The sequence below is a fragment of the Pipistrellus kuhlii genome, unplaced genomic scaffold, assembly GCF_014108245.1.
Source record: "Pipistrellus kuhlii isolate mPipKuh1 unplaced genomic scaffold, mPipKuh1.p scaffold_m20_p_2, whole genome shotgun sequence".
NCBI classification, from domain to species: Eukaryota; Metazoa; Chordata; class Mammalia; order Chiroptera; family Vespertilionidae; genus Pipistrellus; species Pipistrellus kuhlii.
The window spans coordinates 73,441,189-73,465,382 of NW_023425515.1; the positions used below are offsets into that span (position 1 = coordinate 73,441,189).

The 24,194-nt window shown below is 38.4% G+C and overlaps 1 protein-coding gene across 2 annotated transcripts in view; it reads right to left on the reverse strand.

The window, feature by feature from the left end:
* Positions 1–24,194, reverse strand: part of EPHA6 (EPH receptor A6) — an 874,394-nt gene that overhangs the window by 212,753 nt on the left and 637,447 nt on the right. For both annotated transcript variants that reach the window (XM_036445896.2, XM_045584048.1), the window contains one exon: positions 23,790–23,975. In XM_036445896.2, coding sequence (XP_036301789.1) covers positions 23,790–23,975 — 186 coding nt within the window. The remainder of the gene's footprint in view (positions 1–23,789; positions 23,976–24,194) is intronic.

The window sequence follows — 24,194 nt, forward strand, 5'->3', positions numbered from 1 at the left end:
AGAATGTCTTTTGATATTTATTCAATTAATTTCTTTATGTGCTTGTGAAACAAAATTGTCTAATTTTCTAAAATGAGTTTTGGCAGGAGACTCCTTAGGCTCACTTCTGGTCTTTATTACTCTTGTAAACGACTTCTCCCTTGGCACATGAACTGGATATTACAAATATCATTTCTGTGCTGATGAGAGTCACCTCTATCCTTCATTTCCTTCTCTCTTTTCTGACATTGGGAATGATATTTTTCAAGTTTTCTTCTGCCTCTAAGGTGCTGTATATGTCAGACATTTTCTTGGAACATGCCTAAGCTTTCGTTCTCTTATGACCTCTGATTATGCACAATTGCTCTTGAAGGGTATAATAGCTGCCAACAACTTTTTCAGATTTGACATTAGCCTCAGAGATCTTTGCACATTTAATAGCAAATCTCTATATTGATCAACCCAACAAAATGGTACTAATCTTTTCTTCCTGTTTTTTTTTTCTTGTACATCATCTATTATGTATGAATTATTTACCTTTTGGGAAAAGAAAATGTTGGATGGCAATTTTTGTCATGACCTATGTATCATGGTTTCTAATAATATGATTTACAATTTTTATCTATTTACTCTTTCTTTAAATGTCAACCATGCAGGATACTGGGCCTGAAGGTACTGGGGACAATTTCAAAAGAATACACAGTGCAATATACAGATGATATACTATAGGATTGTACACTTGCAATTGTTAAAATTTTATTGACCAATGTCACCCTATTAAGTATATTAAAATAAGAAAAGTTTGCCTGTATTATAACTGAACCAACTTTATGGTTCAAGTTTATAAATATGCTATTTTTAATGTATATTTTTATAGTAATACACAGTGCACATCATCTAAAGTGGGTAATTTTGCCAGTGAATTTAAATGTTTTTGAGAAAAAATTAAGTGTAATATTTTATATCATAATATCAGTATTATAGTATTATCATTATTATTAGCACAACACACAATTAAAATACAAATACTTTAAAATGGTATTAAACAACTACCAAACATTTATCAGCTCTTGTAACTCTCTTCCTCCTCAGAGGTAACTATTTTAAATACACCTTTGATTTGTCCTTCTAAGGATAATAATTATTAGCAATATGCTTTTACTGGTTTTCTTGATTTATCTGATTTAAACAGAATCAATGACTCCCTAGGAAGATATTGATTTCCTGAGTTTTGTTACTATTAGTTGTTTTTAGTTTGTCCCTACTAATTAACTCAATGCTTTTGGATAACATTTACACATCTATTGTCCAGCTGGGTGTGGCTCAGTGATTGAGCCTCTACCCAGGAACCAAGAGGTCACCAGTTTGGTTTCTGGTTAGGGCATATGCCTGCTTTGTAGGCTGGATCCCCAGTAGGGGGCATGTAGGAGGCAGCCAATCAATGATTCTCTCTCCTCCTTTCCTCTCTGAAATCAATAAAAATGTATTAAAAATAAAAAATAAGCTTTAATTAATTGTTTTATCAACATTTCACTATGTGAGATGAAAAATTTTATGTCCCTACATTAGCCTCCACCTTTTGATTGTCAGCGATATAATTACTTTTACATTTATATTATTTCATAACTTTAACTATTAATATGCTTTTGTTTGATTCTTTGATTATAGATTGAGTCTAAACATATCATACTAATAAATAAGCATTATAATAGTGCACTTACAAAAATATTCTTAGCAAAGTCTACTATTGTGATTAATCTGTAGAGGAGGAAGTACAGTTCTATCAGTGAGACTGCACTTTGAAGAATAATGTTGGAGACCTTAAGATTAAATTAAATGAAAGCCTAATTCTTATACTCTATTTATTAGATAGATCATTCCACATTTCATTTTGTTTATATATGAGCCAAGAAACTTTCTTGAGAATATATTTACTTTTTGTGATGTTTTCAGATCTACAGAGTATCCCAAAAAATGTATATAACCACTATTTTAACAGCTGATAGCTCAATTTTGAAAAAGAAATGTATTTTAATAAACACCACTTTTATAATTATTCAAAGTATGTGCATACATTTTTGGATATCCTATATAATCAATTTGACACCAAAAGAGCTAAAGTGATGGTTTTGAAATATATATTTGTTATCTTGCTATGGGTGGTATATTTTCAGCCTTTCTTATTCTTTAAATTAAAATTATTTCATGGATATTTTCTTAACTGATAATGTATATTTGCTGTTAGGAAGAATTAAATTCTCATTTTATTTTAGTCCACCATATTCTAGTTATTCAGTTACTCATCCTGAAGAATATAATTGCTAAATAAGAAACAAATTATAACTAATTTGTTTAGCATGATCCCAGTTCTGTTTATAAAACAATATATAGCTTAGTATAGATATAGATGAATTTATATACATTAAGAGATTAACTCTGCTTTTAAGATTCTCTCTTTACCTTTAACCTAACCTTTTGCATTTTAATTGTGATATGTCTTATTGTGGGCCTCTTTGGTTTCATCTTGTTTGCGACTCTCTGCTCTTCCTGGACATGTATGTTTATTCCCTTCACCAAGTTAGGAAAGTTTTTTGTCATTAATTTCTCAAATAGATTTTCAATTTTTTGCTCTCTCTCCCTTTCCTTCAGGCACCCCTATGATGCAAATGGTATACTTCATGTTCCTTACACTATTCTAATTTTTTTTTCTTTTTCTTTTCGATGTTCTTATTAGGTATGTTTTTATTTTGTTTATTTCCTTATATTCCAAATTGCTGATTTGATTCTCAGCTTTGTCTACTCTAATATTAGAACTAGAGGCCCAGTGCACAAAATTTGTGTAGTGTGTGTGGGTAGCCTGCATCCTCTCCAATCTGGGACCCCTCAGGGGATGTCCGACTGCCATCTCACAATCCTGGGCTGCTGGCTCCTAACTGCTCACTTGCCTGCCTGCCTCATCACCACTAACTGCCTCTCGGTTGTTTAGTCTCTCCTCTGGTCGTCCCATGCAGCCTGTTTGGTTATCCATTCGATTGTGATGGTAGCTTAGGCTTTTATATAGATAGATGACTTGGGTTTATGTCACTAATTAATTTATTATTTTATTTGGCAAATGTTTTCCTCAATTATTTCAATAGCTCAATTATGAAAGAAAATATGCATACACATAAGATTCCACTTGTTAGTTGGCTAACACACCTAAAAATTGAGTTTATTAAAAATGAAGCCCCAGGTAGAACCATATGAAATTCCTTACATTAAACCATTATTGACCTACAAAAGTAGCAATTTAATAAGCAATTTAATACAAAGAAAAATTTCATTGTAACTTATAATAAAAATTCTAACACGATATTTATTAACTGTAGGAAACAGATAATTTGCAAAAGTACAAAGATGAAAACAAAGAAAACTATTCCAAAGATGTAATCCAAAGATAAACACTATTATATTCTTGGTGTAGTCTCTCCCAAACAATAATCTTGGTTTAGAAAATATTTTTTTTTTGAACTAAAAAACTATTATTATAAGTTTGTAATTTTGGAAATCCATTTAATTAAAAATAATTAACTTTGCTTTCCAATAAATGTGCTTTGTAAAATTCTTTAAAAAATGTCTTGTTTTGCCGAAACCGGTTTGGCTCAATGGATAGAGCGTCGGCTTGGGGACTGAAAGGTCCCGGGTTCAATTCTGGTCAAGGGCATGTACCTTGGTTGCGGGCATATCCCCAGTAGGGGGTGTGCAAAAGGCAGCTGATTGATGACTCTCTCTCATTGATGTTTCTAACTCTCTATCTCTCTCCCTTCCTCTCTGTACAAAATCAATAAAATATATTAAAAAAAAAAAAGTCTTGTTTTAAATTTTCTTTAAGGTTTATTTTATTAACTCACTAGAGGCCTAATGCACAGAATCCGTGCATGGGTAGGGTTCCTAGGCGTTTCTGCGGGGCGATTGGGGTTGGGGAGGCAGGTTTCTGCTGGCACTCGCCTTGGCTGGCCTGCCACCTCCCACTCACTGGCCCCACCCCTGCTGCCGCCACTGGTCACATCCTTCTGCGAGGTGACTGGCGGGGGAATTGGGGGGGGCCACCTGCTGGCACCCACCTTGGCTGGCCTGGGGACTGTGGGCTGGGGGCAGCTCCTGCACTGAGTGTCTGTTCCCTGGTGGTCAGTGTGCATGATAGTGACCAGTCGTTCCACGGTTCAGTCGATTTGAAGATTAGGCTTTTATTATATAGGATTTGCAAACAGCCTAATCCATCTAAAGTGGAAGGACTTCACTATATAATTCTCAACATATCTAGTGTTTGGTAATTCCATTATTTATTACCTAATCCCAATTTCAAAGCATTTAGATTAATTATATACCCGATATATAAATAATTATAATAAGGTAAAAATCCTATCTTATCCTATTTGATGTACTATAATAATATATTATAGAAACAACATAGTTCTGTTTCAGTTTACATTTTATTTTAAAACTAGAGACCTGGTGCACGAAATTTGTGCATGGGAGTGTGTGTGCCTCAGCCCAGCCTGAATCCTCTTCAATCTGGGACCCCTTGAGGGATGTCTTACTACCTGTTTTAAATGGGCAGTCAGACATCCCTCTTATAATCCAGGACTGCTGGCTCCCAACTACTCTCCTGCCTCTGGCTGATTGCCCCTAACTGCTTCTGCCTGCCAGCCTGATCACCTAACCACTCCTCTTCCAGCCTGATTGATGCCTAACTGCTCCACTGTTGGTGGTCACCCCTAACTGCCTCCCCTGCAGGCCTGGTCCCCCCACAACTGCTCTCCCCTGCAGGCCTGGGTCCCCACCAACTGCCCTTCCCAGCACTGACTTCCAGCATTCAGCATTCTGGACCCTGGTTATATATATATATATATATATATATATATATATATATATATATATATATACTTAGTTAGTTAGATAGATAGATAGATAGATAGATAGATAGATAGTCAAATTATGGAAGAACTCCAGGTGCTCAGTCTCCCTCAACTTCCATCTTCTGCCAGTCTGGTCACCACTAACTGTCCTTCCCTGCAGGCCTGATCATCCCCAACTACCCTCCCTTGCTGGCCTGTACCCTCCCAACTGCCCTCCCCTGCTGGCTTGTTTGTCCACAACTGCCTCCCTTGCAGGCCTGGTCACCCCTAACTGCCCTCCCCTGCAGGCTTGATTGCCCCCAACTGCTATCCCTTGCAAACCTGGTCCCTCCCAACTACCCTCCCCTGCTGGCCATCTTGTGGTAGCCATCTTGTGTACACACAAGGGCAGCCATCTTTGACCACATGGGGGCAGCCATCTTGTATGTTGGAGTGATGATCAATTTGCATATTACTCTTTTATTAGCTAGGATATAATTTTATTAATTTCAAAGAGGAAGGGAGAGAAAGAAAGATAGGAACATCAATGATGAGACTCATTGATTGGCTTTCTCTGCATGCCCCCACTGGAGTTGAGCCTGAAACATGGGTATGTGCCTTTGACCAGAATTGAACCCTGGACCCTTCAGTCTGCAGGCCGATGCTGTATCCACTGAACCAAACTAGGTTGGGCTGGTTTAGATTTTATTTTAAAATTTAACCTAAATGATTTACTTGGTCTAGATAATGCATATTTGGTAATGTGCCAAAATAAAGTATTGAGTAAAACTGGAAATTTCAGAAATGCTAGTATGGTATTTTTTTAATGATACAACTGCTTAAAATGATTTATTCTTTTACAAAGCAACTCAGCTAAGTTCTTAGTTTTGAATATGCTAGAACTCTCCTTAGTGCAGGATATTCTGAGCCTCCATGATCTTATAGAATTACATATACAAGTGAAGAAAACAGAACGAAGATATATGATAAAGAAAATCTGGGGGGTGGGGGGTGAGGAGAAGGGCTACTTTAGATGCAGGGAGGAGTTCAGAAGCCAGTCTCGTGAGGACAGTTGAGAAGGTCACGGCAGTAAACAGGGACACTCGGAGGCCTGAGGCAGCTCTGTGCTTGTGTGTTGAAGACACACAGCGGATGGAGCTCAATGGGTCAGGAGGGGAAGGAAGGAGAAGATAACGCCAGAGAAGTGAACAGGGTCCCAATCATGAAGCATCTTGACGGCCAAAGTAAGGGTTGTTTGTGTTGTTTTTTCCCTCAAATGCAATTTGCAAAAGTTTTACAAAAATCACTCTGGCTGAGTGTAAGAGCAGGAAGAGCAGTCTATGAGGCAATTGGGTTTGTCTTTGAAGGATTCCTTTAATCAAGGTATTAGAGAGTCACAAAGTAGACCTTAACAGGTTCTCTAATGTGTTCTTTTAACTGGATTTAACCTGACCACGGTGAGCCAAGCTTTACAACCCACAGTTTAATTTGGGGAAGACAAAAGGCTATGAGACATTAAACAACAACAACAAACCAACAAACAAAACAAAACAAAACAAAACAAAAACAAAACGAGAAGAAGTTACAGCTATTTAAAATCAAAATATATGACTCAATAATCATTATTTTATTATTTCTTCACCACTGAAGAGGTATTTTGGGACAAGATTTAGAAACTGCTTGACAAGTATTTACTGTATTACCTACCTCTAATGCTATCCACTGAGATTAATGTTTGAAGCATGTTTATTTTGTCTTCCCATGATTGACTTACCAAGATTCTAAATTGTAGTGTGGCTTTTCTCATAATGTCTCTGAATAATATGGTATTTTTTAAAAAGTGAGTTTTTTTCCCTATTGTAAGAGAGACATCTTTAACAAGCAAAAATATGCCCTTTATTCCATTCAGCTTATAATTACTTCTTCATAAGCCATTGAAGGGATTTAAATTTGATTGAGAAATGGGTTTGCTCCACTCATATCAGCTTCCCAAACAATCACTTTTCCTTTCAGTCTTCCTGTCCAGCTCTTAATTTCTTAATTAGTAAGAAAAGTAGGCTCTATAATTAGATTGAAGGATGGATCTTCTTAGCAGTTAAGAATTTCTCTGCAGTTAGAACTGGGAAATATACCTAAAGACTGGTAGCATTATTTTAGTTATAGAAACTGTTTCATTTGTTCGATCTTATAAAAAATAAAAACTTTAAACTTTACATGTTGTATAATTAAAATTTTCATTATTTGCTATATGTAGTCTTCCATATTTTCTACTTGTAGGTAGTTGGGAACTATTTTCTAAGTTTATTACCAATCAATTCTATGGCAAGAAAATTTGGAACATTAGAGTTGACATACAGGGAGCCTTTGGTTTAGTTTTAGTAAATTTATTTAGCTAACATGTAACAAGTGATTATATTAATTATAAATTCCTTTTTAACAAAAAATTAGTTTCTCCATTTTTGGAAAGAAGCTAAGAAACCCCATTCAGCTCACTCCTGTTTCTTCCCCTCTTTAAGCAGCCCCTCACTTTGCTTAGGTCTCAATAGCAGCCTTCGTTGTATTTCCGCTGTGTAACTGTTTTCCCTAGGGAATATCCTGGACTTTCTTGCAATGAGAAATAATCTATATTAAAGAAATTAAATCACAGAAGTTAACCAATGGAAGGCCCTTTTGACTAGTATACCTTCATAATTCTAGTGATTTCATATATGAAATAGTGACAAAGTTAGAGAGGTTTTAGTTTTTGTATTTATGAGTTGCTGTGCCAAAACCAAGAGCATGTCCCATAGAATACTGTATGGGTACTAAGTAAAAACTGAATTTGAATCATACCACTAAAGTCTAGGGGAAAGGTCAATGCACTATTTCAGGGCTAAGAATGCTGAAGCAACCATTGCGTTTGAAAGAAAGAGAAGAAAAGAATGTCACTGATGTCTTGGTTGACAATGTGATGAGTGGAAAAATGAATAAATCCACTCACCAATAATTGATGAAACCTAATACAAATGTCAATAAGGTCACATTATTCGGTTGCTATATCTCAATCACCAGCGAACAAAAGTGTATCTGCCTTTATTTATCAGCCCTATGAATCACAATAATATATTTTTTATCTATTTCAAAGTCAGGATTTGGCTTATAGCATGAGATATAGATGAAGTAATGTGGGGGTATATATTATGATGAATTAGTTGATTCTGGTCTACAGCAGAAAAAAGACATGTATGTACCTAAATAATGATAATGTAATGAACACAGTTAAAATTTCAGAAGAGAAAAACAACTAAATACGATTGCTCTTCAGAGGAGCAGGAGAAACTGCAAAAGTGCAGAGAAGCACAATTATGAGAACAGCTGCCAATTTCATATGAATGAGACTGACATAAAAGAATGTTAATGCTTAGAACTGAACTTGAAGTCCTTGAAAATTAGATTCTTTCTTTTCTTTACTCCCTTTTCTCTTCTTCCTTTCCCTCTTTTTCTCACCATTTCCCTTTCTCCATATGAAAATATATCCAATATATGTGCAGCACCATGCTAAGCACCACTGAATAAAATAAGCACTGTTCTCAACAGATTATAACCTCTCCAAATTCCCATACCAATATAATATAATATAAAACATTTTTCTCTATTTAAAAAGTGAATAGGTTTAAAAAATATATTAGGTGGTATATATTGGAGATTTGGGACTGCAGAGATTAAGGGAACAGTGAAGTGAAGCTAGAATAGGAAAGAAAATTAAGGTTCAGTGGAGAAAGTGGGGTGGCTAGTGTATTGAATTTGGCCCTTTATTATCAGAAAATTAAGAACCAATAAAACAAATGAAACTGATCCAGAGAGATTTTTGGCTGCTCTGAGCCCATGAGAGCAGCTTTGGTAACTAAATGAAAACTGAGGTACAATACAAAGTGGATAGAGAAGGTTTATCTCTGCTTCGTTCAACACAGGATTCAGCAAAATTGTGGGTTCTTGAAGACCCCAAATAAATGCATAAATGGCAGGATAGTTTTTGTTCTACTGATGGGCAGTAGCTGGGCTGGTGGAGTCTCTAGAGGGCTGTGGCAGGCAGTGGGTAGGGGAGAGGGGATCACAACAGTGATAGAGGGCAGTCTAGATGCTGCATTGCTTCAGCTAACACACTAGTGGGATGGGACTGTCCCAGAAAAAACTTAGGGGCATTGGGAAAGGGTGCTGAAGTCCTAATATTATGGCATAAGAACTAAGAAAACAGTAGGTTTTGGGACTATGCATATAAATGATAATTGTAGTAACATGTGAAGTGCAATGTATTGTAGTTATTGAATCCAGGTCAAAGATTAAGAAAGGATGTTTCATATAAACTGAGTCACCCCTTATAAACTGAGTTAAAGGAGATGGGAAAAGGGAAGAGGGAGGGTTTTCCAAGAACAGGGGCAGGTATGATCAAATATGTGAAGCAAGAAACATGGTATGTTTGGGGAAATTACCAATGACTAGAATTTAAACTAGGAGGTAGAGAAGGAGGGACATGAGGCGAAAGGCACCTTATGAAAATACAGAACCTTGAATTTCTGAATTCAGCAGCATGGGTTTTTGTCCTGTGGGTGAAGAAAAGCCACAGAAGAATTTTAAACAAACATGGGAATTTAAAATGAGAAAGCTAGTTTTATATTAAAAAAAATAATTCAATAAATGGTGATGAAGTGATCTATATGCAAAAAAATCCAGAAACTTGGACCTAACTCACACTTTATGCAAATATTAACGCAAAATAGATCATAGATCTATATGTAAAACATAAAGCTATAACAGTTCTAGAGGAGAGCAGAAGAGAATATCTTTGTAATGTTGGGATAAGTAAAGAGTTTCCAGATACTACACCAAATAGCACAATCCATAAAAGAAAAAAATATCTACAGATTACATTCCTGACAAAGAATTGTATCCAGAAAAAAATATTTTAAAATCTTTTAAAACTTAACATTGATGAAAAAAAAAACCCCAATAAAAGAAAATGGATGAAAATATGAAGACATGCTTATCAAAGGAGAAATATGGATAGCAAATAAGCATATAAAAGACAATCAAAATCAATCATTGTTAGGAAAATGCGAAGTAAAATAACAATGCGATACCAACATAAACTCACTAGAATGGCTGAAATGTTTTTTTTAAATGACAACATAAAATACAGATGATGCAGAGCAAATAAAGCTCTCACAATTACGAGTGGGAATGCAAAATTGTACACCCAGTTTAAAACCAATTTGGCAGTTTCTTACAAAAACGTGCATTTACCATATGATCCAGACATTTCACATCTAAGTAATTACCCAAGATGAATGTAAATATATATTTATGCCAAAATCTAACATGAGTGTTTATAAAAGTTATATTAATAGTCACCCAAAATTAAAAACAACCATGATGTCTTTCAACTACTGAATGCAGAACCACGCGATGGCACATCCCTATAAAGCACATGTGTCAAACACAAGGCCCGCGGGCCAAATCCGTCCCGCCAGGCCTTGCAATGTGGCCCGCACAGCGCTGTCATCACTGCACTCCGCTGCGTTTCCATCACAATGACTGTTCAGTAAACCATTCGGCCCGCGATTTAGGCTGGATTTTAGATTTTGGCCCCTTCTCTGATTGAGTTCGACACCCCTACTATAAAGGAATACTACTCAACAAGTACAGCAAGCATGCACGAACCTCAAGTGCATCCTGTTAAGGGAAAGAAGCTACAGTCAAAAGGCCACTTACTGTATTATTCCATTCACAGAACATTCTGAAATATAGCCCCTCTCTAAAGAGCATGTCGATTAATAAACACGGAAAGAGGTGAACAGAATAATCATTAGAATATAATAGTAATAATTATTATTACAGGCAAGATCTGTTACAAATGACAAAATTAGCAGGGAAAATTTGATGAGAAATAGGATACTTGGATAGTCTCCCCCTAAATAGATATTAAAAACAAAAAGGGGAAATGTAACTTTACAATGAAGCAACTCAGCAGATAGCACCTTACCCAGGGATCCATGTTAACATCCCCAGGATAAGGCATGTGGGATGTAATGCTCTGAGAAAGAATGCACTGAGAAAGATACCCACCTTTTGTGGTATTCCTGCCCCAAATGCATAACCTCAAATCAAGTTAAGAAAAACCAATAGACACACCTCAAAAGAGGGATATGCTACAAAATAACTGACTAGCATTCTTGAAACATGTCAAGGTCATGAAAGACAAGGAAAGACTGAAGAATTGTCACAGATTGGCAGATACTAAGCAGATGTGATAACTAAATGCAATGTGGGATCCTAGACAGGATTGTGGAAAAGAAGAAAGACATTTGTGGAAATGTTGATAAAATCTGAATAAAAGTCAATAGCTTAGTAAGTAGTATTGCTTTGATGTTTAGTTCTTGGCTTTCTTTTTTTTTTTTTTTTTCTTCTTTTTCTTTTTTAGCTTTATTTATTTATTGACATTATTACAGATGTCCCCATTTCCCTTCCCCTTTGGCCATCTCCCTCCAGCCCCTATCCCCCACCTCCCTTCCCTCTGGCCATCACGGCTATTGTCTGTATCTATGGATCATGCATTTAGGTTCTTTGGCTAAGAAGGTGAAGGATTAGTTCTTGGCTCTGATAATAATCCAGTGGTTATGTAAAATACTAACATAAAGGGAGAATGAGTGAAGTTTATATGAGGACTATATTATTTTCACTGTTTTTCTATGAGTCTGAAATTATATCAAAATAAAATTTTAAGAAAAGTCACAGTAACATATTCTAACAATAAAATAAACATGGAAATATTAATCATGGGATAAATAAGGAGCTTGCTATATTTCCATTCTTTAATTTTATGGGTTTTCTGTGATTAAGACATCTACTGTATTTATCCAAGCCTAATAAGACCATCTGGATTACAGTTCCTGAGCAATCGATAAGTGATTGCCTTACCTTGCAGCCTGGCTGGATGACTCTCATTCTGAGTGCACAGATGCAGATTCATGTCCATAAGATTATCTATTGCTATTCTCAAATTCCAAGCCATCAAACTCTTTACCAGAATGAACCGCAACATGAATGACTGGAAGGAATTTTTATTTTTTAAAATGGAGTAAGATTTCACCCTCTGGATAGCTCTATTCAGTTTTATTTAGAGGTATTAAAAGGCAACATTATGTGTGCATAAAATTGTACTTCTATTCCCTTTTCTCGCCTAGTTTTTACAGTTTATAATGTTATCTTCACACTGAGCAACTTGTTACTGGAATTTTTTAGCCTGCTACTTATTACTCTCTACCCAATAATTATCAGGCCTGTTTAGGAAGGGAGAGAACCACAGGAAGAAGATAGTAAGAAGTAGGTCTAGAGATGTGATTAGAGTGAATGACCTTAAGAAACCCAGATACTTAAATTATGAAGGGATGAGAATAAATTCTCCTGACTCCAGAGGTGTGTTCCCTCTTGTAAAGAGGGAAGTACACTTTGGCAGAAAAAAAAAAAACTAAGCTGGTGATCCCAATTAGTCTATGTTACTTGAAACAAGTGTGATCCATGGGGCCACCAGGTTATGCCATTCTGTTACTGTTTGTTAGTCACATTTGGTTCATTTTTCATTTATCAATATGTGTCTATAATAATAAGAGTGTAATCTGCTAATTAGACCGGACAGCCGAATGACCTTCCAGATGACCTTCTGGATGAAGCTGGGCCTACGAAGGCAGAGGCAAGCTGCTGTGGCTGCGAGGACCAAGCCCCTTGCATGAATTTCATGCATTGGGCCTCTAGTATGATTATAATTCCCAATGACAGATATTTTGTCATAAATTTCCTGTGAGTCCATTGAGATTCTAGAAATTGCTCAAGAATAATTCATCACTATTTTCACTAACAGGAAATCTATACTAATAAAAAGGGTATTATGCTAATTAGACCAGACATCTTCCAGGCGTCCTTCCAGACAAAGCCACAGCAGCTGCGAGGGCTGAGGGCTGGCAGTGCAGGAGAGGTGGCAGCACAGGCCAGTCCAGTGTCTCGGCCCCTTTCACCCCTTCCACAGAGGCCACGGGAGAGCCAGGCGCTGCATGAAAGGGCATGGCTATTTTTGCAGAGTTGGTGTGGAAGAGTCCTCCACACAGGCCAGCCCAGCACTGCAACCCCTTCCACAGAGGCAGCGGGAGAGGGGGCTGCAGGATCCCAGTTCCCTTTCTGCAAAGGCAGCCACAGAGGCACAGCTCCGGCTGGCCCCGGTGCCATGCCTCTGCAGAGGCTGGACAGGGTGCGACCTGCTGTGCCTCAACCTCCCACAGCCCTTCCCTCAGCCGACCTGGCCCCAGATCATTCCCCACCCACCAGTGGGTGGGGGGTGGGAGGGCAGGGTCAGCACTAAGAAGCAAGGGCTAAAGGCCAGCAGTGACAGCAGCAGTGGGGTGATGGGGGTGATGCCTTCCCCTGATCCCCTGATCGCCTCCCACAGAGGGAGCGGGGAGTGGGCCTAAGCCATCAGTGGGACATCCCCTGAGTGCTCCTGGACTGTGAGAGGGGACCAGGCTGAGGGACTCCCTACCCTGTGCACGAATTTTCATGCACCAGGCCTCTAGAAGTAAATATTAAGGATGGTAGGAAAAGAGAGAAAATATTCCAAATTACAGTTTCTTCTCTTTTTGCTGCCTCTCATCTCTCCTTTTCCCTTGGGTTGAATCTCTTCTCAATTTTATGTTATCCCTCTTTCCCTCATTTATCAACAATACTTTTTGGGGGCAGCAGCTCTTGCCATAATGTCTAGATTCTCTCGTGTTCTCGGTGAGCCCCACACATTTGAATCTTTTCTTATCAGTTTCCGTCACACTTTTATCAGGAGCTACCCCAGGCCCTCCACCCATCACCTTAGCAAATGACCCTGCTTCTGGCATCCCTGGTGGAAGGGAGAGCTGGCACGTCCAGAGGCAGCAAGACCTTCGAGGTACCAGCAGCCTTTTCATGTCACAGTCACCTATGCGCCCAAATTAGGTCAGCGTGGTACCTTTCCATCCAGAGCCTCAAGGATTTAGAATAGGAAGAGACATAGGAGAGAAATGAATGTAAGCTTTGAGGTGCTTTTGTCATTCAGCATGAATGCAATCTAGAATTCAAGAGAATGGTGAAGAATAAAACCAGAGGGGACAGACATAGGGCCCTTCCTATGAGGGCAGAAATTTTAGCTTCCTATTCATTGCCAAATGCTTCATGCTTGGAAAAGTGCCTGGCACAGAATACTGAGGGACATAGTAAGTACTACCTGAATTAATGAATAACTTAAAGAATGCTAAGCACTTGGAACTTAAATAAGACGTCAACACAATCCAATTCTCTTTCTGTAACCCATCAGTCTGACCTCAGTGTGCACAAGCCCCACTCATTCTCCCGTCCAAGCGATCTGGCCTCAATCCTGTGCTGCAAGGGCTATCCCCTCCTAATTGCCTCAAAACACAAATGCTTTCAGTTCTGACCTTACATGGCTTCTCAGGTCATTTTATTCTATTGACCTCTCCCTCATTCTTAGAGATCTGTCTGCCTGTTGAAGTTAGTTCTTCTCAACCTCTGGGCAATCCTGCCCTCCTGTGGCTTCAGCTCCCCCCCAGTTCCCACCCACGGAGCACTCCTTAATTTGTGCCTGCAGCCCAGATGTCCACCCAGGCTCCAGAGGCGTCCTGATGTCTTTAAATGTCCCAGGCGCCTCAAACTTATCATGTCCAATTCAGAATTAACTACTTCCTCTCCAAATATGTTATTTCTCCAGAATATTCTCTCCATTCCCCTACTCATGCAAACCACACACTTGGAAGTCATCTGAACCATCCCCATATAGTCACTAAAGTCTCTCAATTTAACCTAAAATATCTCTTAAATATACTCCCTTCTTTTTATCTCCCTTCTTTAATCTGTTTGCTTGTTATTTTTCATTTGGATTACTACATTAGCTACCTTACAGTTTTTTCCTGCCTCTATTTATTTTCTTTCAATATGTACTCTGTCCTGTTACTACTTTGCTTCAGCTGTTTTTTGCTCTCCTAATATGCCAACTTCTTTCTTAGCACAAAGGCTTAGAACTTCTTGTGGTCTGCCTGAATACTCTCCCACCAAACCTCAGCACTGCTTGCTCCTCCACATCACTTAGCATTTTTCCTCTTTATCAAAGACTAGAGGCCCAATGCACAAAATGCATGCAAGGGTAGGGTCCCCAGGCCTGGTCGGTGATCAGGGCTGATCTGTGGGGTGACTGGCGGGGTGATCGGAGGGCCCCACTGGCACCAGCCTTGGCTGGCCTGGGGCCTACGGGCTGGGGGCAGCTCCTGCATTGAGCATCAGCCCCCCTGGTGGTCAGTGCACGTCATAGCGACTGGTCATTCCACTGGTCATTCCACTGTTTGTTCAATTTGCATATTAGGCTTTTATTATATAGGACTAGTGGCCCAGTTCATGAAATTCTTACACATTAAAAGGGAATTAATTAGAGGAAATATTTTAATATTGCTACTTGCCTTTTCTTTATAATAGAAGTGTCATAGATAAAAGAAAATTAATAAAATGTATATGAAAATCTTCCTTCTATCAGAATCTGGATTCGAGTCCCCGCCCACCTGTGTTTGCCTCAAAATCGCATGAGACTCAGACCTGGCAGGCCCCAACCCCATCAAGCCCCACTGGGCAGGGGGTGCAATCTCTGATCCCCCATCAAGTCCTGCTGAGTAGGGTTTGTGGCCTCAGGTCCTCTGGCCCAGACTCAGGTCCCCCTGGCCCCTACTTAAGGGCGCGAGAGTGTGACGACCATTTGCATATTATGTAGGACAAAATTTGTGCATGGGGGAGTATCCTTCAGCCCAGCCTGCACCCTTTCCAATCTGGGACCCCTCGGGGGATGTTCAACTGCCTGTTTAGGCCTGATCCTTGTGGGCCTAAACCAGCAGTTGGACATCCTTTTTGCAATCTGGGACTGCTGGTTCCTAACCACTTGCCTGCCTGATCATCCTTAACTGCCTCTGCCTGCTGGCCTGATTGCCCCTAACTTGCCCTTCTGCCAGCCTGATCTAACCGTCTCTGCCTCACCCCTGGCCTAAGCCGCAGTCTGGCCTCCCTCTGTGGGAGGTGACCTGGTGGATCAGGGGAAGCGGCTGCCCCCACTATCCCACTGTTGCTGCCACTACTGGCCTGAGTCTCGGTCCTTGCAGCCGCTGTGGCTTTGACTGGAAGGTCATCTGGACGACATCCACCCTAATTAGCATATTACCCTTTTATTAGTATAGATAATATATTCAGGGGTGGGCAAAAGTAGGCTTACGGTTGTAATACAAATGAATAATACAATAATTAAAAAATAATGACTCAAGAATAAACTCTGTATTTCCTATACTCACAACTATAAACCTACTTTTGCCCACCCCTTATTTAGATTCCTTTTTTCCTCCAGTAGGTAGAAGCTGTGTCTTTTTCACTAGTTAATTACAAGTGACTAGAAGAGAGGGCAACCAATAAACATTCACTGAATGAATACATGAATAAATTAATGAATAATTGTATCCAAAATAGCACATGCCACACCACAGTGGGAAATACTGGCCTACTTCCTTATGTTCCCAGTGGACTGTCTGCAACAAATGAGTTTCGTGAGCACACTGAGGCCTTCCTTTCTGAATCTATAGGTTTTAATCAGCAATCGTATCTAACACCTGGTGGTGCTCAGTAACTGTTACTTGGAAAACAAAACAAAACTCTTAACCTACCTTAGCTAGCAGGGGAGCTGAATTCCAGAAGAAAGCAGCCATCTAATTTCTTCCAAGTTTACCCCTACAAGGTAATTCTGTATATCCAAACCTCGATATTTGCTTATAGGAAAATTTTGCCTAACCTTTTCTACTTTACAGATTGTTGGAATAAAACCATAACTGAAGACACCTTTTGTTTCTTCCTAAACCACTCCATCTTATTCTTGGTTCACTGATATGAACCTGAAGTTAAGTTGGGGGTGGGAGAGAAGTTATCTCTGGTACAAATTTTCCTCACTGACATTTTGGTTTTCTTCTTTTGGCAAAGGAATAAAAAAAAACAAACAAACAAAAAAAAACAAAAAAAACAAAAAAAACAAAAAAAAAACACCTTAGTGCTAGATTTGATCCTTATTGTTCTAGTCCAAACTGCACTTTTCAAACCTTTGTGCAGAGGGAAATAGAGGCCTAAAGATGCTGAGTGACTTGTCTAAGTCCTTGGGGCCAGTAGTAGGATATTACATCCAGGTGCAGAGGCAGATGTCATCTTGGTGGGGAATGTATTACTTGACAAATGGAGTGCGATTGTAGGACCAGAGAGGCTGTTCTTGTGCATTTAATATACAATGCATTTAACTGGCTTGAATCCAGCCCCTGACTTTGATTCCATGCAACATAAAAACTGTCTCAAAGGAACCCCCAAAGTTTTGGAATATTTTAACAGGGTTTGGGCAAGCCTAGCACTTCCTGTGGTACTTTCTATATCATTCCATGGCATCTTTAGGAATGTTCTATGACGAAATGTTTGGGAATTTGTTTGCTATCCTGATTGGCTTTTATTACCTCTTACTAAATTTACAATTTGTTTGAATCAGTATATCTAAATTTAATGTTGACTACTAAGCAGGGGTATAGGTACTTCCATTACGTCCTTTTGGTTCTTCCATCATCTTTTCTAACTATGTGATCCAGTCTTCTGGAGTGTGTTGTCTGAATTGTATTTCTTCATAATTTAACCACAACTCTTATGTCTTTTATAGAAAGTTAGCACTTTCTCTTTTGGCTCTGGAGTTCATGAGACTGGTGTACATATTACCTGTTATAAATTGCTACTATCCATGCTGCTAATGGCCATGAGTCTATTCTTGAACTGATGGTTTCTATTTGTTCTTGGAGAAGAGTATGTGCTAAGAATAAAGTTTACCTCGATTAATCTCTTTTTTTATATCAGTTGTGTCTTAACAGGTTAATGAAATTGAGATGTGTATCAAATAAACAGGTTTAACTTTTATCAGATATACTTTTTATATAATACATTTCTTAATCATTTAACTTTTAGATCTAAAATAAAAGTAGTCATATGCTCAAATATGAAAGAGTAAAAGTGTTCCTAAGAACTTTTTAGTATGTCTCTTTCAAAGATAAAACTTACCTAATAAGCTAAAAAACATGCCTATTAAGAACTTATAAAAAAGGATCTGATAAAGCTTTTGATCCGTAATTTTGCATTAGTGTCAACTTAGAGTCTGTGTATTCATTTCTCAGAATCCAGGACACTCTAATATGGCTATATTATATGTTTGTCTTTGTCATTACTATCATCTATGCAATATTATAGTCCTTAGGGAGCATTAATTGCTAGCTATCTCTTAGCTACTTACTGGCAATCTTGGAATAATTACCGTGTATTTATGGGAATGAGGAATTCATTTATTTATTGCCTTTCTCTTAAAAATCCCATAGCACTGGAGTCAAGAAGATAAAAGTATAAATTGCCCGCTTCTCTCTGCGTGAATTATTCCTTTTACTATTGCCACCATCCATCTCAGCAGCCCCATAACAACCTTCATATGGGCTTCACTCATATGAATTAAAACTATAATGGTTATTGCCACTCAGATCATATTGAACTTATCCTTTCTTTTCTTATCTCCTTCAACTCTCTTTCTTTTCTTTTTCTTGAAATGAATGAGGACCTTGACTTTGGGATCATATAAATTTGAGGTCACTGGTCCTGTTTTTAGAGAAGATTGTTAGAGACATAAACTAATCACTGTGCCAGTATTCAGATGTTTATGTGAAATAAACTGAGTATTTCAAACTGGCAGACAAGTACCACAGGCTATCTTATTAAACATATTCAGTTGATTCAGAATAAAAAATTCCTATGGCTTCATAGGGATAATAAATCTTTTTCTTTTCATATACTTTCATGTTTTTATAACATGTAAATAAAACACATCAAAATACATAAAAAAGTCACATAACATGATTTATCAAAGGGAGAAAATAAATTTCTGATACTTTTCAGCCTTTGAATTTATTGTTGGACACTTATTTCCAGATATTTCATGCCTAAATACACCTAAGAGGAATTCAACATCATACTTAAATTGTTATTTTAAATGCTTTACAAAGATTCATAACCCAACTTTAAATTTATCTTTCTCCTTCCAGCAAGATATAAAACAAAAGGAATAACTTGAAGTACTCATGCTAGATTAATATCAAGAAAGTCAGAAACTATAAAAAAAATAATTAGCATGTTATTTTATCTCTCTCTTTTAGGTTATTATTTTTCAGAGGCAATTTACTTTAATCACCTGAATATTTTCCTTATTTTAAAAGTAATATATATTTTAAAAAATAATATCAGATTATTTATTTAATGTTATTTGGTTCAGCTAAGGTAATTAAAGTGTAAAACTATGGCTTATTCATTGTGATACAGCAAAACAAACAATAAACAAAGAAACCATGAATTTTAGAGTCAGAAAGAGCTCAGTTGGGACACCATTCATACTACTTACTTTGAGTTAGGAGTCCTATGAAGGTTAATAACATTGTTAATTATACTGTTTCACAAAAATAAACTCAAAATGGGTAAAGGAGTTAAATGTAAGATGGGAAGCCATAAAAATCTTAGAAGAATCCATAGCAATTTATCAAACACATCTCATAGCGATATGTTGACTGATACATCTCCCTGGACAATGGAAAAAGAATTAAACAAACAAATGGGATTACATCAAAATAAAAACCTCTGCACATCAAAAGAAACCATCAACAAAATAATAAGAGAGCCACTGCATGGGAGAACATATTTGCTAATATTACATCTGATAAATGGTTAATCTAAAAAAATGTATAGGGAACTCATATAACTTAACAAAAGGAAGATAAAGAATCTAATAAAAAATGGGCAAAGGACCTAAATAGACATTTCTCGAATGTGAACATACAGAAGGCCAAGAGGCATATGAAAAAATGTTCAAAATCACTAAACATCAGAGAGATTCAAATAAAAACATTATCAGAATGGTTATCATCAACAAATAAACATATGAAAAGTGCTGGTGAGGATGTGGAGAAAAAGGAATCCTCTTGCACTGCTGGTGGGAATGCAGACTGATGCAGCCACTGTGGAAAACAATATTGAGTTTCCTTAAAAAATTAAAAATGGAACTCTCATTTGACCCAGTGATCTCACTCCTAGAAACATATCCCCAGAAATCAGAAGCAATCAGAAAGAATGTATGCACCCCTGTGTTCATAGAAGCAGTATTTACCATAGCTAAGATTTAGAAACAGCCTAGTACCTATCAGCAGATGAGTGGATTAGAAAACCGTGTTACAGCTACACAATGGAATGCTATGCAGTTATAAAAAAGAAGGAATCTTACTATTTGCAGAAGCATGGATGGACCTGGAGACCATTATGCTAAGTGATATAAGTCAGTCAGAGGAAGATAAGTATCACTTGATCTCACTCATTTTTGGAAAATAATGACGAATGTAAACTAATGAGCGAAAATAGGTATAGAGATATGGAAGCATGAAACAGACTGTGGAATCGCAGAGGGAAAGCAGTGAAGGGTTGGCTGGGGGGTAGGGGAGGGAGTAGATGGACACAGACAACAGGGGGGTGAAGGCCTGGGCTGTGGGGGCAGGGGCAGGCTGAGAGAGGTCAATGGGGGGGACAGGGGCATATGTAATTCTTTCAACAATCCTATCTAATAAAAGAGTAATATGCAAATTAACCACCACTCCACTACACCCACAAGCCATGCCCATGAGTCATGCCCACCATCCAATCAGAGTGAGTATGCAAATAAACCCAACCAAGATGGCTACAACCACAGAGAGCAGGAGGGAGGCTTGGGTTTCCCTGGAAATGGAGGAAGTCAAGCTTTCTGCCTGACCTTGCCGGCCCAGGCCTCCACTCAAGGATACAAAGTTTCAATTATAGAAGGTAAACAAATTCTAACAGAAATGGTGGCAGCCATGGAGCTGGAAAGAGCGGGAGGCTAGGGTTGCCCCTGGCAATGGAGGCAGCCAAGCTTTCCGCACACTCTGGACAGCCTAGCCTCCACTTAAGGCTACAAAGTTTCAATTATAGAAGGTAAATGAACCCCAGATACCAGGGCCTCTGCTTGGGTCGCTGGGGGCATGGCCGGCCTGCAAACCACCACATGCCCCTCTCCTAGGCCGCCCCATGCCCCAAGGGAACCCCCACCCTGATGTGGGACACCCTTAAGGGCAAACCAGCTGGCCCCCACCCATGCACCAGGCCTCCATTTTATTCAATAAAAGAGTAATATGCAGATTGGCCATCACTCCATCACACAAGATGGCTGCCCCATGTGGTCAAAGATCCTTCCCCCATGTGGACACAAGATGGTCACCACAAGATGGCCAGCAGGGGAGGGCAATTGGGAGGGACCAGGCTGGCAGTGGAGGGCAATTAGGGTTGACCAGACCTGCAGGGTTCAGCAGTTAGGGGCAAACAGGCTGGCAGGGGAGCAGTTAGGCATCAATCAGGCTGGCAGGGGAGTGCTTAGTGGGTGATTATGCTGGCAGGCAGAAGTGGTTAGGGGCAATCAGGAAGGCAGGCAGGTGAATAGTTGGGAGCCAGCAGTCCTGGATTGTGAGAGGGATGTCTGACTACCCATTGAGTCTAATCAGGCAATGGGACATCCCCAGAAGGATCCCAGATTGGAGAGGGTGCAGACTTGGCTGAGGGACACCTCTCCTCCTGCATGAATTTTGTGCACCAGGCCTCTAGTAAAGAATAAAAAAGAGGGCAAACTGTATATGTAAGGTGCCTGGCACAGAGCACCAATAATGGCTACCATTTAATGTGGCTTACTGTGAGCCACATTCTGTGCTAAATGCTTTATACATTTATAAAGGTGATCTTCACAGCAGTCCCTTGGAGTTAAAGTTACTTTGGCCCTTCTTTATAAATGTGGAAATAAAGTATAGAGGTGTTAACTAATTCACCCTAACTTGAGCAAATTCCTGTGACTTTAAACAATAACCATTTTATTATCTCTCATGATTTTATGGGTTGACTGAACTGAGCAGGGTGATTCTTTTCTCTACAAGATGTCAGCTCTTGGTGGCAGGGGGGAAGTGCAGTGCCTGAGGTGGCTCATCACAAGGCTGGCATTCCATGCTGACTTGCCTGTTGGGAGTTCGGATAGGAGAGCCTCAGCCCTCCTCCTGGTGGTACTGCTTTCACCTTATCGTGTGGATTGGCTTTTATTAGCAATGCACACTGGGCTAGAGGAAGGAGTTTTGGGAGAGGACTGGCTCCAACGTGCAGAAGTATAAGATGCTCTCAGTTGTACTATACGTTAATGTCTCATTGACCAAGGCTAGTCACGTGGACAAGCCCTGAATCATGGATACTGGAAGACCCATTAAAGCCACTAAAATAACAGCCCACTGTAATAGCAGTTATTAAATGCTCTCTTATGTCAGCTCCAAACTATCATGGCTTTGACAAGAACTTGAGTGACAGAGATACAGTCAATTATATATTTAGTAAATTTTTATACTTTTCTGCTTCCAAATATGACATAAAATGTCAATCCTATCTAATAAAATGATAATATGCAAATTGACTGTCACTCCAACACACAAGATGGTCACCCCCATGTGGTCAAAGATAGCCAACCCCATGTGGACACAAGATGGCTGCCACAAGATGGACAGCAGGGGAGGGCAGTTGTGGGAAATTAGGCCTGCTAGGGAGGGCAGTTGGGGGTGACCAGGCTGGCAGAGAAGGGCTGCTGGGGGGGACCAGGTCTGCAAGGGAGGGCAATTAGGTGCCAATCAGGCTGACAGGAGAGTGGTTAGGAGGTGATCAGGCTGGTAGGCAGGCAAGCAGTTGGGAGTCAGCAGTCCTGGTTTGCTCATTTAGAACTGATCCCAGTGGTCCCAGTTTGGTGTGTCCCTCAGCCCAGCCTGCATCCCTCTAGGGGTCCCAGATTGGAGATGGTGCAAGCTGGGCTGAGGGACACCCCCCCATCTCCATGCACAAATTTTGTACAATGGGCCTCTAGTTTTATATAAATGATTTTCAAAGAAATTCCAGTTTTATAAAAGAAAAGTGCCTCTCAAAAATTTAAATTGTTTTATGTATTTTAAAAAATGCCATTCTGTACTGGGTTTTTAAAGTTATAGTTCTTTAGTGAATAAAATAAGGAAAAATATAGTTAGGCTTTATGCTCTATTATTATTCAAATAAAAGTGAATATAAAGCAATTTGTTTCTTAGAAATATGATTAATTGTGGATTTTTAAAGAAGCTTCTTTTCAAAGGAATGGCTTTTATCCCACTATTCTGTTAAAAATAAGATTTTTATTTTAGATATTTTAATTCTACCTTTATTTTATGTAAAATTAAAATAATTTAGTCCTAATGGTAAGATGGGTTCCACACAGAACTTTTTGTTTAAAAGTTTTATTTCAGATAAATTATTCCACATTTGTATATATGTAATTTATTTCCAAACAGAAGTATTTTATCTTAATAACCCAAAATATTTAACTGTTTATTCTACTAATACTGAAATTTAAGCAGCTTTAGAAAAAGTGAATAGCTTACAGAAATATATATATATATATATATATATATATATATATATATATATATCTTTACTCTTGATTCATTACTTCAAGTTAAATTAGCAAATGATTTAAAGGTAATAAATACCATTTCAAAGTTGTTTGGTCACCAATGCAAACTCTGACAATGTCATAGCTTAATATCAAGGCTCTGAGAGGCAATATCAGAAGATGATATCTGAACTAAATTATCCCCTTAATGGCTTTAGTAATTAAGATTTTTAAAATAAAAAGAAATGAGATAAATATATAAAAGAATAAAGGAAATCATTACTTACTTTTTGTGACAACACCTTCTAGTCGGATGATATTTGGGTGGTCAAACTGACCCATGATACTAGCTTCTCTTAGGAAATCTCTTCTTTGCCGATCCATGTGGCCACCTTTTAAAGTTTTGATGGCAACTGGGATCTCCCTTTTTCCTGGTGTCTTCAAACGTCCACTACAGACTTCTCCAAATTCTCCTTAAAATATGAACAAAAGTAGTTATTTGTTTAAACAGAATACTTATGTTCCAGAAGGGATTGAGTTGTTACACAGTACCAAGTTTTTGTTTTTTAATGTAATGGCTCTCAAGTGTGTCATTTTCACATGGAGAGTTCTTTCTTAAAAATTAAATTTGTAACGACAATATACTTGGTCAGCATCATTTATAATGAAAAGCAGAATACTATTTTCATATG